Source organism: Theobroma cacao, chromosome 1, assembly GCF_000208745.1.
Source record: "Theobroma cacao cultivar B97-61/B2 chromosome 1, Criollo_cocoa_genome_V2, whole genome shotgun sequence".
Lineage (NCBI taxonomy): Eukaryota > Viridiplantae > Streptophyta > Magnoliopsida > Malvales > Malvaceae > Theobroma > Theobroma cacao.
Genome location: NC_030850.1, coordinates 4,325,336 through 4,345,008, shown reverse-complemented (window position 1 = coordinate 4,345,008; position 19,673 = coordinate 4,325,336). Strand labels below are relative to the sequence as shown.

Sequence of the window (19,673 nt, the reverse complement as noted above, 5' to 3'; positions counted from 1 at the left end):
AACCAAAATTTTTTAAACAATCAATAAACGCGTGCATATAGATACCATCATTTTACACTGTCATTGCATGCCACTCATATTTTGCAAATGACGCGGGAATCCCGATGATGGGATTTCCCCGAGGAGCTCGTAGAGACGAGTTCTTCCGGGGATATCTCTAGGTGAGGAGAATTTCGAGACTTCACCAAAGCGTTGGGATAGTCTTCGAATAATTTTCCAATAAAAGATTACCGACTCCATCATTTAAAATAAACAAGTCACGACATCATTCTACGCTTGCATCATATGCATACGTAATACCAAGTGAATAACTCAGTCTGACAATTCAATAAAAATTTAATTAATAAAATAGGGATTAAACTAAGAAAAGGCTATATTAAGATAACTTAAGATTAAATGGTACCGTTCGTAGAACGGGCGTCACGGAGGTGCTAACCCTTCTCCGTGCGTAACCGCACTCCCGAACCCATCTCTAAAACGTGGACCAGTTCTCGTTCTTTCGACGGACCTAAAATTAATTTAGGGCTTCGTCGATTAAGAATCGAGTTAATAGGTGACCAATCACACCTAGATAAAAAAGATTGGTGGCGACTCCCACACCTTGTGATTTTAATTTTCGCCCCGCGTCTGGCGGACGGGTTCCCGGACCCGCACGTCACGACAGGTTTATTACATAAAAACTTCAAAATTGATGAGTTAAAATTAATTAGACTGATTTTTAAGTATTACGAGACTAGTTTTTAGGTATTTCATGACTTAATCATTGTGTGACTAGTTTTTAGGCATTACGTGATTGGTTTTAGATATTGCGTGACTGATTTTTAAGTAATACCTAAGTCACACAATGCCTTATTAACTAGTCACGTAATGCTTTACTAACAAGTCACGCAATGTCAATCAACTAGTTACGCAATGTTATATCAACTAGTCACGTAATACTTAAAAACTAGTTACGCAATACCCAAAGTCAGTTACGCAATATCCAAAATCAGTCACGTAATACCCAAAAACCACAAAACTACAGAATTACATTTAATAAGATCAACAACTTCAAAACAATACATCATATTCCATTTAATAACATAATTAACGAATATGCTTACTTGACAAAGAATGTTCAAAATGTTCCAAAATTTTTCTTCATATATAAAAAATCATTTCAAAATGCTTAAAAATATTACAAACGCTCAAAAGTTTTCTTCGTGTATCTCAAACTACTCAAAAATATTCAAAATACTTAAATGTTTTTCTTTCTAATAAGGAATACTCTAGAAATGAATAATTTAACGAAGAAAGCTTAAAGAATATGAGTTGATTTGGGATGCAGATTTAAGTATACTTGACCCGTTAATAGGTTTCGGGTTGAGATGTTGAGTTAAATAAATGGGTCAATTTTATTAAAAGTAATTTTATTTAAATTTTAATTTTTATAATTAAAAATAGTTAAAATTATGAAAAAATTTATTGTTAAAAACACTTTATGTATGAAACTCACTTGAAAAAATAACCCAAGAAATTAACCAGCTAATGACAAAAGAAAGAAGGGAGGAGGGCAGAGCCCATTCAAAAGCCGAGCATAAAACATTTCAGACCTGTCAAGTCCAAAAGAACAAACAAGAAAGGACAAGCAATCGCGTTATATCAACTATTTTTGCAAAGGACGATGCCACGTGTACGCTACCTGAAACTAGTACTCGGTGTTTTGTGACCAGTCCACCAACATTGTGACATGTGAATTCTGGTGTTTGCGGCTTACATTTCGGGGATTTCGCCGGGTTGATAAATATAATAATAAAAAAAATAAATTAAATGATAACAGAAGAATCGATCTCAATCCAATTTAATTACTTTATAATATAAAAAAATAAAAATGTCATTTGAGCTGCAACTCGATATAATCGAATTGATAATAATTAAGCAATTAATATTTTAGATCTCAAATAAAGTTATCTTATCCAAAATAATAAGTTAAATAAAACTTTATTTGATCATAATATATATATATATATATATGCATACTATAATCTTTTTATCTTGGAATGGATTAAAATTGTCAATCTGCTATTCTTTCTTAAGGTAAATTCTAATTATCTTTAGCTTACCTCTTGGACACGTTTCTCATTAAAAGATTAAGATTAGAAGAAAATAATCAGGCTCCTTAGTCATTAAATGCACTTTTTTCATGATTAATATTTTGGGTATAAAAGAGAAGCAAAGAGCAATTACAAACGTGATACAACTTTGCAGTAGTTTTTGTCATCATCCAAAAGAATTTGTGACCAAATCCAAGATTGCGCAAATGTTACTAATGACCAATGTTTTGAGAGATAAGACCATTACCATTATATATCATTCCAAGGAAGAGTATAGGTTATAAAGACAAATTAATTATTTTCCTAAACATAATTGAAACCTAATCTAACTGCCTATATTGACTATAGTTTGATTGGTTATATAATCATCAAATTTAATTACAAACACAATATCAAATGGAATAAAAAAAATTAAATCTGACTTTAGAGTTTTCACGATTATTATATATTACCTTCAATCGCAATTTCCCAATATAGTTTGGAACCCCTTCTCTCTCATTATATATTTCTAATTGTATTGAACATATTTTATTAAAAATATATTTTTAATTCTAATAGTATTGAATAATTTATAAGTTAATAGTATGAAATTTCCAATTATATATAATCGAAACATTAATTATCTTTCAACCATAATTATATTTTATTTAATAAATAATTGAATTTACACTTTATACATATTTTTATTTTATATATAACTGTTATTATAATTTAAAAATAAAAAAAATTCGTGCATAATATATATGACGATAAATACCACTTCATATATAAAGGCTTGGATTTGAAATGTCAAGCAGAGGCCACCAAATGTTCTGTGGGCAGGGGTGGGCTTATGTAAAAGTTGTTAGTAGTAATGTATCGCAAAAGTTCAATCCAGTCTGGCCCACCTCCAATGAACTTAGGCCCATGATGTGATGCTAACTCGATTTGAAAGCCCAAACCCTCTCTCTACAAATAAAGAGCCGAAGAGGGCGGCAGTGTCATTGAAGTAAATGATAAATAAATAAATTAAGCTTCATTTCTTAATTTTTTTTCACTTTTTTATTGATTTAATTTCTAAATATTCATTTTTATTTTTGTTTTTATAAAGTAAAAGCATAAAAAATTAAAAAGTTATTTAACCAGCTAGAAATTGGAGGAATGAGACGGGAAAATCGAGGGTAAAATCATGTTAATTTGCTAATCATTTAAACTTTTTATCTTGTATGTTACAATCAGGTTTGTCCAACTCTATTGCAATATTCTTGGAAGGGAATGAGGAATATTTGGATGGCAGAAGTAATCTTTATATCAGAAAATACTTGATATATGTAGCCAAACTAATTGGCAAGCATGTAAGCTTTGATGAAACCGAAGGGATAAAAATGTCGGATGATACCATATTTGGCAGACACGACAAGTTTCGTAAAAGCCATAGGAAGCCACCAGATTTGGATAGGGGCACCGAATGGACAAAGACAAAAAGAAGGTTTGAAGAAACAAGATTGGATTCATTAGCTTTCTGGAGGTTCTTTCGAATTTTCCGTTGTCTTAATGGGGAGAGCTGACATACAATTTAAAGAGGTCACATCGACATGAAAATGGAGCAACAGCTTGCCCTTTCATTCCCGCTTGGTTTTATTATGTAGATGCTATATGCTCGGATAAGCCAATAAAAATATCATAACCTTGTTAATCCTCCTGGTGCCAACATTTCTTTTAATTAACCATCAATTTACTAAAGATGAAAAGTAGTCGCCCCTTTCATCAACCCTACAAGTTAATTTTAAGTATTTCTGACCCATTATGGTTAGAGCTTGGAATTGTACATTAATTTTGGTTCTGACTTATGAGAATAAAGTATGCTCAAAAACAGCTAGCCCAAGGCTGAGAAAAATGACAGTGCTATTGGTTAATGTGGTTAGCATAGATGGTTCCATTGATCTATACCACATGACCTATGATTCTTGATTTGCTATTTTTGGATTTCAAACAAGCTAACGAGACACCATGATCTCATCCAGAATCGAGAAGAAGAAACAAATTCCGACTATTTCATAACTTCCGTCTAAGCTTTTTCAGTTTAACACAGTAACATGGATATAGGTCATTAGACCACGATTATGAAAAAAAATGATGCATCCATTTATCTCAAAATTCATAAAATACATGAAATAAATACAAGTTGCATGGTTAAGCTACATCTCATCTTTTTCTTTACCTATATTTGTATGAAATGGAGAGTTAAAGGGAATATACTAGACATGATTCATGCGAGAATTTAGGAGAGCTTTTCCGGAGTCTGCTGCTGATGATGAATACGTATTTGTAGAGCAGCTACTACATGAACATTGCGTTCGATATTTTTCTGAATCTGTGAGACCTGTTGATGATGTGTAGGAAAATTTGCAGAGATTGATTGGGGGCGCATAATACATTGGTACTGGTAACTTTGATGGCAGGCTAGGCAATGGAGCTTCAAAATTTAGGACATTTATCACTTGCCTTATAGAAGGCCGGTGAGTGTAATCAGGATGGCAGCACCATAACCCAGTTACCATCAAACATTCCATTTGCCGCTCATCAAAGTCATTGTCTAGTCTCTTGTCAACAGCTTGAAGAAGTTGACCTTTTCCATAGAGGTCCCAGACCCACTCTAACATCCTTACCTTGCTTGGTTCTTCCCTTGGTTCAACTGGCTTTCTTCCGCATGCAATTTCAAGGGCAACAACTCCGAAACTATAAACATCAGATTCCTTGCTAGCCTTGCCAGTAGTGACACATTCAGGGGCTAGGTAGCCCATGGTACCGGCCAAAACAGTTGTTTGTGAACCTAGGTCATGGTCTACAAGTCTTGCAAGACCAAAATCTCCCAGCTTTGCATTGAAGTTTGAATCCAACATTACATTGCTACACTTTATGTCTCTATGCACCACACATTGTTCCCACTCTTCATGAAGATACAACAGGGCAGAGGCCAAGCCAAGAGCAATTTTGTGTCTTACAGTCCATGTTAACATGATTTTCCCTCCAAAGAGATGAGAATCAAGGCTTCCATTAGGCAGGAATTCATAGACAAGAAGGAGTTCACCCTTTTCATGGCACCAACCAAGAAGTTGTACCAAATTTCTATGTCTCAAACGGCTAATGATCTTCACCTCTGATATGTACTCCTTTTTTCCTTGCTTTGATCCTCTTGAAACCCTCTTTACTGCCACTTCTGTGTTGGAATCACTTAATAAGCCCTTGTAAACGCCTCCAAATCCTCCTTCTCCAAGCTTTCCAACCTCAGCAAAGTTATTTGTTGCGCGAGTTAGTTCTTGATACATGAACCTCTTTGGCCCTGTCCCTTTTTCAAATTCATCATCTATGGTGAAATCAACGGCCTCACTGTCCTTGTTCAAACGTGCCCTTATTCTCCACATGATAAAGGAAAGCAAACCTAGTCCTAAAGCCAATAGACCAAAACCTACAGCCAAACCAACAATCAGACCTAAATTATTCCCCCTTCCACCTGTCTCCAAGCTTGAATCAAAACTCCAAGAAAGAATATTATGTATTTCAACCTGACGCCCTGTGGATGCAGAGAAGCCTATTCTAACCCATTCTGGTAATATGTTCCTCAAGTCAACAACATATGCAAGGCTAGAATTTCCGCTAAAGACTGGATTATCAGCATAGGTTAGAAAAACACTTAGATTCCTTGTGGAGGAGTTGTAACTTACCCATGCGTTTGCTCTTGATCCATTCTTAATGCTACTTTTCCATGTGACATTTGTCACAGAAACGATGGAGTTGATGTTGATGCCTACATGATCGTCACTCGGATCCCAGTCATTTTGGAAACTATCAAACTCCACTGCAACAATATTGTTGTTAGAGGAGTTTGAGGTTGAGTTACGATTGAATAATGCAAGAAACCCATCACTCGAATTGGGAGGCATTTTGGAGTCGAAAGGCGCAATAAAGAAGGATATCCCATCACCATATTCACTAAGATTGACTGCTCTTAAGATGAAGGAGAAGTGAGTGGTGAAGTCTGTAAGCCTTCCGTTACTAGCATCCCAAAGGCGCACTGCTTGATTATATGAGGCACGTCCAATGCTACCGGTGAGGTTGTCAATAGCATCATTCTTTGTAAGCTGCAAAACATTGGCTGATGAGAAAGCATCGCCTTCGAATTCAATGTTTTGCATGTTTGGACTGAAACTAGTAAAGTTGAAGGAGAGTGGCATGGCACAAGGGAGGAGCAAAAGAAAGAAAATGAAGATCTTCATAATAAGAGAATGATTCTGTTTAGTTAGAAGATGGCATGAAACTAAGATGGAGAGAGCCATGGTTGAAAGGCATAGAGGAGAGAATGAAGGTGAAATGTTTTTCAAGGCCTATGAGTAGTTCAACTATATGTCTATATTACGAATTTAATTACAATTTTAATTGAAAAGGTTGATTAATTAACAAGGTCAGCTAAACAATTCCTCCGCTGAACTGTTCTTGTTCAACTTTGGCATATGTAATTAAATTATGCTGCTGAATATCATAAAGAGAGATGCGTGTATTTACAAGTTCTAGACTCCCTAATTTTGCAACAATTGGATGCTGAGCATGAGATCAAATGCCATCCTATCCTAACCGTTGAAGACTGCGTTTTGGATTATACAATAAAAAAGCTTTCAGGGAATATGGAATCCTTCTTGTCTAATGAAGAGCCGACTGACCAATATGCTAGGGCGGCCTCCTAATTTGTTTTAGAAACTAATTTCCTATGTTCATTTCGTATACGCGGTTCTATCTACTCCAACTCAGGTAATGAAATGTTTTTTTGTTACATGGTAGGTGATGATTCTTTCATCCTATAGGTTTGGATTCTTATGTTTGGACTTTGTTATGACGTAGAATAGGATGCCCGCAAATTAAAATTAAACATTAGGCATTAAAGAATACAATGAAAATGAATGAAGTTCCATCAGAGAAGGAAATGTATGATCAGACAAATAATAGAAAAATGTTCGATGTTAATATTAGTACCCAACTTCATAAACAAAGCTGATTGCTGTCCAGTGCTGGAACCTTATAGACTGTACGTTAGCTTTTATCTAAATGAAAGCCACCTATATTGCTGCCCTGCAAAATTGAACAACAAAGAACAGATAGCAGAAAAGATTATAGCTCGGGAGCTGGTGGTACCATTCTGACAGAAAATTACTGATTAAGATCATTAGGAATATCAAGAAAATTTATACACAGAGTTCACTTCCTCTCTGTCAGAAAATTACTGATTAACAAGCAAAACATTAGTATTTATATCTCTGTCTTTATATATATATATATATATATTGTTTTCTATCCATTTGGTTTGTTATAGCTTTCAGTCATACTTTTCTACTATTTATTTATATAGTCTTTGGATGCTTTTATTTTTTGGGCAAATCGAGCTTTGCTTCATACATTGTTTAAATTGTTTATAAGCTTATTTCTTCACTGTTTCTTAGATGGGTTGTATATAAATTTTTCTAAGCTTATTGTTTCATAGTTAATAGTTTTCGTACTATTCCACATTATTGATATGGTGTATGAATAGACAAATACCATTAATTTCTTTCTCAACTTGCTCATCAAAATTGATGAACTAACATCTGCAGATTCATCTCTTTTCGTAGAACATCTTTATGATTATGATTTGTATATTTTTTGGCTTACATTTTTTGCTATGTGGTGTTTAAAACATATGTATGCTTTTATTAAATTAAAACTATTTTTTCTGTCTGTTAACTTTAAGAGATGAGGTTGGGATTAAGTCCAAACGTGTCATTGGCCATGCGGGCATTAACTTATGTAGGAAATAAACAAATAATTATTTTCTAAATTAAAAATAGATTTTCTTTAATTTTTTATTTATTGTATCCTTTTCGCTTTCTCTGTTTTCATTTTACAAACACATATAGTAATTATATTCTGTATGTATTAATAGTCCATACAAAATACGAGGCTCTTTTTTGCCGACATAACATTTATAATATGTCCTACAAATCCTGTTCTGATTTAAGGTTTAGCTGACACAAATAGCACCTCTGGCATTAATTTTTTGTTCAATATTGTCCAAGATACATTAATTTAGTTTGTTTTGTTTCTAAAATATTATTATGCATTTGTGTTACCAAATCACACTCATGCCTTTTAAGTCAGACGCCACTATTATTATATTTGTGTGATTTAGTCTGTGTTTATTGTTTCATTCTACAAATGAAGTTATTTTTTTGTCAAATTAATTATTTGATGGTCTTTAAGGTTAAGAGTAGCAACGTTTTATGCTATCATTGATGGTCTAATTTTGATGTGAAAAAAATCCTTCTTATTGTTAAAGAAAGGATTGGTCGTTGAACAAAATCGACAAGGTACAGTACAACTTCTTTTTCCTTTAGCAACAAGAAGGATGATTTCTCCATCTTAAATTTGGACCATCCCCTGATGGTGCAAGCATTGTTAATTCAATAAAGTAGCGGCAAAGTCAAGTAGCTAGGGAACTTTTCCCAAAGTCTACACGCAAAAGCAACGCATTGCCAACAAAGAAGAAGAGTCACCTACCAAGAAATACAAAATCAGGTACAATTGATAAATTCCTCTGCTTTCTCATCTACTATCAATTGACATCAACTTACATCCTATTTGTTTAGTTTGTTTGTTACTATTTGAAACTAATTCATTCCATGAGTTTTTCTATTTAAATATATTATAGTAGAAATTCAACTTGATAGGAATGTTTAGCTTGAGCGGGGTCTTATGTTTGTTATTATTAATGAGTTCATTTTTCCTTTTTCTTCCTCTTTTGCTGTATGAGAATATTAGTTTAACATTCATTCCAATATTCGATCAAAAAATGGAGTGATCTTCTTTTGCATATTTATTATTGTTAATTTTATGTTTAAAAAATCATAAAGTTCATGCTTTGGAAAAATTTCTTTATTACTAAAGTACATTGTTAATATTATATTTAAGAAATCGTAAAGTTCATACTTTGAAAAAATTTCTTTATTACTGAAATACAATAAATCTATCATCATTTGATACCACTGACTATCATTGCTTCATAGCATTACATGTTAACAGAATATATATTTCATCTGCATAACTACTTATTTTTACGAGATATATATATATAAATAAGTGACTAATATCATAACTGATTAACTTATTATGACACCTAACTTTTGATTTGATTTTTACCCCTATAAAGGATCCTCTAAGACTACCCAATCATCAAACACCAACCTCACTAAAAGCTCTTTGACCCCCCCCTTAATAGTAACATATTCTAAAACTTTGCTTACAATGATGCCCAACACTGCTTTATATATTTCGTTGACAGGCAACATCATGAATTGAACATTGTAATGCTAGCTTTTGTGTACATACAAAAATTTGTGAAAACACATCAGATCATGATCCTCGTTTTGTTCAAGGGCATTGAGTTTTTGTTAAGTGGATAACAATGAATGTATACAATTAGAAACAATACCTGATATTTTTTGTTCATAGGCAATATTTTGAATTTAACATTAAAATGTCAACTTTTGTATATGAACAAATATCTGCAAAAATACACCCACAAATCATGATCTTAATTTTGTTTTGTTCGTAAACAATGAGTTTTGCTTAAACTGGTAGCAATGAGAGCAATAAATTTAACAACATATCATCATCTCGATTTTATTCATGAACATCCACTTTTTCTTGAATATATGCAAATGAATGCATGCAATTATAAAAAACAACTATACTTTCTCACATAGTAGTCAAAATTGTAACAATTTTTTTGTATATATTTTTTGTCATTTACACTTTCATCAATGTTTTCTATTTGATACGAACGTAACGAAGGGGCAATTCTAGTATCACCAAAAAGAATGTACCTAAGTAGTCATTATTCATAACTTTTTGACTTGAGCAACGGAGGCTAAACGGCCCAGACTAGGCCCTCTTAACAGCCTAATGTTAGTCTTAATCGAATCATATAACAAACGAGGGCCAAAATGGGCCCACTGTTGTTAAATGTGGCAAACTCTATGAAAGCTTGCATTATTTTCAGTCTGAGATTAGAAAGGTAGCAACGGTTAAGTGTTACTAACAGAAAGCTTAATGATCATGACATTTCATGTACAATAAGCTTCCAAAATTATATTACTCCGCCATTATTTGTTGTATCAGCAGATTAATGCAAATAAAAAATATTTTTGTTATCCAGGAATATCATGATATAAACCTAATTAAAATAACATTACAAAAAATTGCAGGAAAATTTTTGACTGCAAATACAAGACCCAACATGGGATATATCTGTCTTTCTATACATCAACAACGAAAATTGGAGACACCAGGACGTTTAATCGTAGACCAGTGAGATGAGATGGCTTAAGGACCCACTTCGAGGTTTGAATCAGTCATCAAAGGTTCATTACTGCCGCTTGATGCTATAGGTTGATGATAGGTAGGAACAGGCATTTTCACAGGGAGATTTGGAAGTGCCACATCAAAATCAAGGACCTGAATTGCTTGCCTGATTGATGGTCTTAGATTGCTATCAGGGTGAGCACACCAGAGTCCAACAATCATTAAACACTCTATTTGTTTTTCATCAAAATCTGCATGCAACCTCTGATCAACAGCTGAAATAAGGTTGCCAGTTCCATAAAGATGCCAAACCCACTCTACCAGACCCCTTTGGGAATTTTCTTCTATAGGATCAACTGACTTTCTCCCTGCAGCAATTTCTAAGGCAACTATCCCGAAACTGTACACATCGGATGCCTTACTTGCCCTGCCAGTTCTTATATATTCTGGGGCCATGTACCCTAATGTTCCTGCCAATCCTGTTGTCAAGGGACCTAGCTCATGGTCCATCAGCCGAGCTAATCCAAAGTCACCTAGCTTAACATTAAAACTAGAATCTAGCATCACATTGCTCGATTTGATGTCACGGTGAACCACACATTGCTCCCACTCTTCATGAAGATATAGCAATGCAGAGGCCAAGCCTCGAGCTATTTTGTACCTAAAGGGCCAACTGATAGGAGTCTTCTTTCCAAAGAGGTGAGAATCAAGGCTACCATTAGACATGAACTCATAGACAAGTAGAAACTCAACTCCATCATGGCACCAACCTATGAGTTGCACCAGATTCCGGTGCCGCAACCGACTAATGATCTTAATTTCAGTAATGTACTCCTTTTTCCCTTGTCTTGAGCCCTTTGCAATTTTCTTCACCGCAACTGCTGTATCTATATCATTGAAATACCCTTTGTAAACGGCACCAAATCCTCCTTCACCCAACTTTCTCTGATTTGAGAAGTTGTTGGTGGCTACAACAAGATCTGTGTAAGAAAACCTTCTTGGTCCTGCTCCTCTTTCAAGGTCGTCATTGATGGAAGTTAAGTTTGTTCTCTCTTCTCTTTCTTCTTTCATCTTCTTCCACCTCCGGAAAAACACAAATAACACGCTGACAACAGTCACTAAAATGCCCAGCAAAACTGCTAGAACTGCTATCAATTTTACGTTTTTAGTCTTCTTTCCCTTTGTTTCCTTTATTTCTAAACTCGAGCTGAATTCCCAAAATAAAAGTCGATGGCCCTCTTGAAAATGACTTGTAGCAGCTGAAAATCCAATCTTCACCCGCTCAGGTAAGATTTGCTTCAGATCAATATGATGGGAAAGACTGAAGTTGTGCTGAGAAATTGTAGTGGCTTGATAATTCCATGTCACGCTCAAATTCTTAGTAGTAGCATTATAAGAAATCCATGCATCGGCAGTTTTCCCACTGTACAAACTAAAATTCCAGGGGGTGTACTCAGCTGAAGAAATTGAATTAGTGTTGATCCCCACATGCTGAACTGGAGGATCCCATTCAGGGTTGGGGAAAGTGTCAAACTCAACTAGAACAATTTGGTTCCGAGTTGAATCACTTGTTGTGGTGTTAAATAAGCCTAGAAATCCACCTGCAGAATTGGGTGGGATTTCAAATCCAACGGGAGCAAGAAAGAAAGCAAGCCCCGCTGCATACATGGAAATATTACGATTTAGAGTATCAATAAAGAAGGAGAAATGAGTGGTGAAGTCGGCAACCTTGTTAGTCCCAGAGTCCCAGATTGGCACACTCTGGGCATAGGAAACTCGACCAACACGACACAGATAAGATACGCTGTTGAAGTCAACAGCACCAACATAAGGTCGTGCATCTCCCTCATAGACAATGTTGGTTGCCTCAGGGTCGAAACGAGATATCTTAAAGTGAATTGAATTAACACAAGGAAGAAGAAACAGGAAGGGGAGGAAGCAAGGTAAGCTCCATGAACAACAGAAATGGTTGGCCATTGCTATGAGAAAAGAGGACATGGAGCAGAGGTACAAGTTAGCTTTAACTTATATATCAAGGCTAGTATATAGTTTTACCTCTGCAAACGACTTTCATTTACGTGTTCAACAAAAAAAAAAAAAAAACTTCATTGAAAGAGAGGGCAGGGCATGGTCACGAGAATGCATAGAAAGACTTTATTTTTTGAGTCAAGGTCTTTTGTCAGGACTTAGGAGTCGAAAGCGGAAAATAGAGCCGCGCAATTAAAAAAGTCGTGATCTTTGACCCGAGAGAATGCAAAGAATTGTTGCAAATGCTGACTAATTTTAGGCAAAAACAAGTGCTAGTTTGAAGATAAGTTGATAACTGCGCAATTTATGATGAAGAGGACAACACCTTGCATTGGTTTGAAATCATATGCCTTGGTTAAGGAACTTGCTGGTAAATTAGTAATTTATGAAGGAAAATGCAAGACAGGCCTCACTGAATTCTAGCTAATTGGCCCGTAACTGGTGAAGATCATGGGAGGCAAATTAATTATTCAGGGCTATATATTATTTTTAATTCATTTTCACGAAAATTAAAAAAATAACTTTAATTTACTTTATATTTAATTTTTTTATAAAATTAATATTAAATAACTTTCAATAATAAAAAAGATAAAACATAAAATATTCAAAAATAAAAAAGGACGTCGGTGCAAGACATAAAAGGACGTATATAATGAGACCTAGATGGTTTCCCTATGAGTCTAATCGAGTCTTTTTAGAATTGTTAGGAGTCTAATGGAAAATTGTCGGCGTTGGGGAGTTTCCAGGAAGTTGAGTGAGTTATTGACGACTACGGTCAACGAGTTCAACAGTAGCAAGTGACAGATATTTTATTTTAATTAGTAATTGATTATCACATGCAGCAAATCTGGACTGCATCAGTCGCAATATTATCTCCCGCACCGTCCCGTCACCTTACTCAAACCCATCTGGTCTTCTTCAAGGAGAGACCAATCCAACTCTTTTCCTCCGTAACTTTCCAATCACCCACAATAAACTCCTACAAAAATCAAAACCTAACAATCTAACCACAAATCATCAATAAATTTAAACCATTCAAATGTATTATTTGCTTTTAAAAAAATATATATTTTTTATTAAACTTTCTTAATATTTATACATTCGAGCATTCATAAGTGTAAAATTCTTTACTTAAAAAACATAGTTCAAATCTTTGTAAGGGCCCTCAATGGGCACGCTAATGTAGTCAGCTTGGTGAGCTTAGCTCCAAGCTTGGGAAGGTGAAGAGCAGCAACCTACTCACCAAGGTGCTGGGGCAGAGCGTAGCGTACACCTTTTTCTCATACTGTTGCCTTGCCATTTCCACAGCTCAAGCTGGGCAATCATCTCTGTTACTAGAAGATAAGATCAATATTTCTAAGACAAAATAACATTTTATTACGTTGCCAGATATTGGTATTTAGTTTAGGGATTCACGCATCTTGAGTTTTATCACTATCGAATCGTTTTCTTCAATGACAGTTTTATCTCTCATATATTCTCCTTGCAAAACATTTTTAAAACAAAATTAGCAATTCAATGATTCAATCCCCAGATGAAATAGAATTTCTTTGTAGTGGTTTTTATAATTGACACCTAGATGGGATGTACCGTGGAATTAAATGCCAAGACCTCATCAGTTCTCAACGGAGCATAGTATCTAGGGATTTTTTCGTGTCTAATCGAGTGTTTTTAGATTTGTTTAGGAGTCTGGAAGTCACCATGTGTTAGGGAGTTTCCAGGAAGTTGAGTTGTAGGCGACTAAGGTCTACCAGACGACAATTAATTAACAAAGGAATAATTTTGAGTGGTTTTTCAAACTTTGAATGTCACAATGGCAAATAAAACTGTTCCTACAATATATGAGTAAGTTACTAAATGAAACATATTAATTTTTTTTATAAAAAGTAATAATATAAAAATCTAAAGTAAATAATTATTAATAGTGGATATCTATCGGCCAAACGTAAGCAAAGAAAACGAGAGATCATCGCTACGTTAGTTTTCATTATAAGAACTTGGGATGGGATGTCACTGGCTTAACGACCCACGTCAAGGCTTGAATTAGTTAAAAAAGGTTCATTAGAACTGCTTGATGCTGTTGCTTCAGGCTGATGATACGTAGGAATGGGCATGTTTAACGGCAGATTTGGCAGTGCCACATCAAAATCGAGAACCTGAATTGCCTGCCTGATTGAAGGTCTCAGATTGCTATCAGGATGAGCACACCATAATCCAACCATCATCAAACGCTCTATTTGTTTTCCATCAAACTCCGTATGCAGCCTTTCATCAACAGACGAAAGAAGGTTTCCACTTCCATAAAGATGCCAAACCCATTCTACCAAACTAACATGTGAATTTTTTTTCTTTGGATCCACTGACCTTCTCCCCGTGGCAATTTCTAAGGCAACCACACCGAAACTATATACATCCGAGGCTTTACTTGCTCTGCCTGTCCTTATGTATTCCGGCGCCATATAACCTAATGTCCCCGCCAGCCCTGTTGTCAGAGGACCTAGCTCATGGTCCATAAGCCGTGCCAATCCAAAGTCACCAAGCTTGACGTTGAAACTAGAATCTAGCATTATATTGCTCGATTTGATGTCACGATGCACCACGCATTGCTCCCACTCTTCGTGCAAATAAAGCACTGCAGAGGCCAAACCGCAAGCTATTTTGTACCTCAAAGGCCAAGTGAGAGGAGCTTTCTTGCCAAAAAGGTAAGAGTCAAGGCTACCGTTTGACATGAACTCATAGACAAGTAAGAACTTTCCTCCATCATGGCACCAACCAATGAGTTGCACCAGATTGCGGTGTCTCAACCGACTAATGATCTTCACTTCAGTAATGTACTCCTTTTTCCCTTGTCTTGAGCCCCTTGCGATTTTCTTCACTGCAACTGCGGTATCTATATCATTGAAATACCCTTTGTAAACGGCACCAAATCCTCCTTCACCCAACTTTCTCTGGTTTGAGAAGTTGTTGGTAGCTACAACAAGATCACCGTAAGAAAACCTTCTCGGTCCTGCTCCTCTTTCAAGGTCGTCATTGATGGAACTTACGTTTGTTCTCTCTTCTCTTTCTTCTTTTCCCTTCTTCCACCTCCTGTAAAACACAAATGATATGCTGACAACTGTCATCAAAATGCCCAGAACTGCTAGTACTACGATCAATTTGATGTTTTTTATATTCTTTCCTTTTGTTTTCTTTATTTCTAAACTCGAGCTGAATTCCCAAGATACAAGTCGATGTCCCTCTTGAAAATGACTTGTAGCAGCTGAAATTCCAACCTTGACCCACTCAGGTAAGATTTGCTTCAGATCAATATGATGAGAAAGACTGACGTTGAGTTGAGAAATTGTGGTGTTTGGATAATTCCATGTGACGCTCAAATTTTTAGTAGTAGCATTATAAGAAATCCATGTATCAACAGTTTTCCCACTGTACAAACTAAATTCCATGGGGTGTACTTAGTTGAAGAAATTGAATTAGTGTTGATCCCCACATGCTGAACTGGAGGATCCCATTGAGGGTTGGGGAAAGTGTCAAACTCAACTAGAACAATTTGGTTCCGAGGTGAATCACTTGTTGTGGTGTTCAACAAGCCTAGAAATCCACCTGCGGAATTGGGTGGGATTTCAAATCCAACGGGAGCAAGAAAGAAAGCAAGCCCTGCTGCATACATAGAAATATTACGATTTAGAGTATCAATAAAGAAGGAGAAATGAGTGGTGAAGTCGGCAACCTTGTCAGTCCCAGAGTCCCAGATTGGCACACTCTGGGCATAGGAAACTCGACCAACACGACACAGATAAGATACGCTGTTGAAGTCAACAGCACCAACATAAGGTCGTGCATCTCCCTCATAGACAATGTTGGTTGCCTCAGGGTCGAAACGAGATATCTTAAAGTGAATTGAATTAACACGAGGAAGAAGAAACAGGAAGGGGAGGAAGCAAGGTAAGCTCCATGAACAACAGAAATGGTTGGCCATTGCTATGAGAAAAGAGGACATGCATGCGGCAGAGGTACTTCACAGAGGTATATCATATATGTTACCTTAACTTAGATATCAAGGCTAATATTTTTTGTTGATTGTTTAATCTAAATGGTTTCGACTTTTTACCACTTGTTGGAAAAAATTGAGTGAATAAGGAATTACAGGAAGAGAAAAGTACGAAAAATAGAAAAAGAAAAAAAAAAAGAGAGGAAAAAGGGAAAAAGAAAGAAAAAGAAAAAAAAAAGAGGGGGAAAAAGAAGGGGAATCTATGATGTCTGCCTTGTTTCATGTCGCGGGTGTGTTAATGGAACTCTTTTTTCTGGTAGAGATTTTTTGAGAGGATTTCTTTCCCGAGGGGTTTGGTTTTGTATGCTCTTGCTTGAGTTCCTCGCTTTTTGCATCTGGCCCTTGATTTCAGAGGAAGCCTTGGCCTGTCAAGTGGAAGGGGGCTATGGAGATATGGGACCTTGCTTTGTATGTCAATTCCCCTGTTCTCTATTCGTTCTTGAGTTTTGCTTGTCCTTTGGGGGTTTGCGGCCTGTGTTGTCACATGAGCTTATAGGTGTGGCAACTTTGTCTCGGACTGGCTTTTTCCTTGAGAGCGTTCCGGTTTGTTCTTGCTCCACTCATGAGTCATTTGTGCAAACCCTCGATCATGCAGCAATAACAAAGAGATAAGAGAGTAAGTAAAAAGATAGAATAAAGAAAATAGCACAGGTGAAAAGGAAAAAAATGAAGAATTGAAAACAGAGAGAAACAGAAAAATGGAGAAAAAAGAGAAAAGAGAAAGAGAAAAAGAAAAAAGAAAATGCAGAAAAAGGAAAGCAAAAGAAAAAAGAATAGAAAAAAAAAGGGAGCCATTGTGGTGTCTTTTGGGGATTGACTTTTGGCCCCTCTTTCCATTTTTTTTGGTAGCGACCTTGAGAGGTTCGGATTTTCTTACTTTTGGCTGGTTGTTGTTGGAGGTGAAGGTGCTTTTGGGTTTTGTTTCTTTGATGTAACTGTAACCAAAGAAAGCGTGGGTGGGTTGCCTTCGAGAGGGATTGCCTTGAGTTTTTGATACAGAAGCATGTTATTAGATTTCTTATACATTAAGCTAAAGAAAATTATTTAAGTTATTTGTGCATTAAGTTAGGTTAGGTTAAGTTATCTTTACTTTATTTGTACTTTAAAGTTATTTTTTTAATTTATTTTTATTTAAAAATTATAATAATCTCATATGAGAAAGTTAAAAGACTTTTTTATTTAGGAATAATTATATAAAACCCTCTTAGGTTAATTGTTAGATATATTGATGTTGAGAATTAATAAAAAATATTTTTTTAATAAGTAAGAGTGTTTATTTTCTCTAAATTCTTTTCAAAATAGTAAGAGATTTTGATATATTTGGTTTGGTCAACTAAAGTAAGAGTTTGGCTATTTTTTACATTAACGGGGTTTTCTAACTTTGCTAAGATTGGTGTTCACCTTAGTGGAGTTTTTAACCTTACTACGATTGATGTCTTTAACAACGTCCAAGTGTCTTCACAACACCTCAGCGTCAATTTGGTGTCAGAGCGAGATGATCATTGTTCGTTGCTTAATTCGAGTTCGCTATTGGGTTTTGGCTATCCTTATTTGGGTAATTTTGGCTCTTTTGTTATTTTATAGCTCTATCATCATATTTTTTACATCATCATATCATCATCACATACAATAAAATGCTGCCAAGGTGCCAAAATCATCAAAGAGATGTTCACAAAATCGATGTTGATGAATTATGTCTTCAAGTTTAAGAATTACAAGAGTAACTCACAAGATGTGATGCTTTCCAAATTAACAACAATAGCTCCAGTGATGAAGAGGATAATACTAATCCTTTCCATTAAGAATTGTCTTTTGATGAAGAAGTACCTATATGTGTAGACACTAAATCATAAACGAAAAATAAATAAAAATGATAAAAATTAAAATAAAGAAGAAATGAAAAAGAGGGGAGTGAGGTACAACTGGCAGGGTGCGGACGCACCCTGCAGGCACCTCCTTCACCCTGCCAGACGCGAAAAATTCACGTCTGGCAAGGTAGTGGAGCGTGCCCCCTCCAGAGCCCAAGAATCGGGTATAAAGGAGGGGACACTGTAGCATTCGGGAGAGGAAAAAAAAGATCTGCACATCAAAAAAATTTTCCAGATTTCCAGCAAAAGGGAGAAGCCACAAACAAAAAAAAAGGGGAAGAAAGAAAGAGGGCAAGGGGCTTTTTCTTAGTGCCGCCGGTTTGGGTGAGTGAAGAAAGGGAGATCTTGGGTGAGAGAGCAAAATGAGATCTTGGGTGAGAGAGCAAAAAGAGATTTTGGGTGAGAAAGCAAAAAAAGAAACGGGTGGAGAGGAAGAGAAGTAGCTGGGCACTAGAAAGAGAAAGGGGAGGAAAAAGTGAAGAAATGATAAAAAATAATGGGGTTTCTTAAAGTGTATTATAGGTAGACCTCCCATTTCCCACCCCAAATGGCATATTTTGGAAGAATAAAATTTGCTGGCTTGATTGGAGTGGGCTGTAGATTTGGAGGAGCTTAGAAAGGTAAAATATTTATCATTTCTCTTAAATTTTTATGGCTTGAGTTGGTTCATTTTATTTATTTGTAGGACTATTGTTTAATCATTTAAGATTAATACTTCAATGTAATGTTCTAAAATCCTTAGGTTTTATTTTTGAGATTTAAGAAAGTAATACAAATAAAGGAATATATAATAATATAAAAAATTTTTACATAAGAAAAGGATTCAAATGTAAGAAAATATTTATTAGAGGTATTGAAACTTAGGAAAATAAAGCACATAGCAAAAAAATAATAAATTGCTAAATAAAATATGTTTATAGTGATAGATCTAGAGATCTAAATATAAAATATAAAAATATAAATGAATGAAATAGATGATAGGCAAAAAAAATATATAAAGGTTAAGTTAAGTAAAAATTGGAGACTATTGAGACATTGGTGAGGTATCCTTGGGTAAAACCATGTAAGGAGCATATAAAATATGTTTATACATTAGATTATAAAAATATATTTAGTGAATGAGAATAAACAAGGAAGAAACATTTTATGTTAAATAAAAAAATATATAGTTGAGCTAGTCAAATAATTATAATAGGATAGGTATTAGAATTGACCTTGGAAAAATTGAATTTTAAGACACAATAATATTAAATAAGTTAAGTAAACAAT

The 19,673-nt window shown here is 35.2% G+C and overlaps 2 protein-coding genes and 1 pseudogene across 2 annotated transcripts; all 3 read right to left on the bottom strand.

Moving 5' to 3' along the window:
• Positions 4,270-6,395, bottom strand: LOC18611425 (L-type lectin-domain containing receptor kinase IX.1). Its single transcript, XM_007047664.2, has one exon. The coding sequence runs from the start codon at positions 6,347-6,349 to the stop codon at positions 4,331-4,333; it is 2,019 nt and encodes a 672-aa protein (XP_007047726.2). The 5' UTR covers positions 6,350-6,395; the 3' UTR covers positions 4,270-4,330.
• LOC18611424 (L-type lectin-domain containing receptor kinase IX.1) lies at positions 10,354-12,449 on the bottom strand. The gene has a single exon (XM_018120456.1). The coding sequence runs from the start codon at positions 12,435-12,437 to the stop codon at positions 10,482-10,484; it is 1,956 nt and encodes a 651-aa protein (XP_017975945.1). The 5' UTR covers positions 12,438-12,449; the 3' UTR covers positions 10,354-10,481.
• Positions 14,477-16,541, bottom strand: LOC18611423 (annotated as a pseudogene).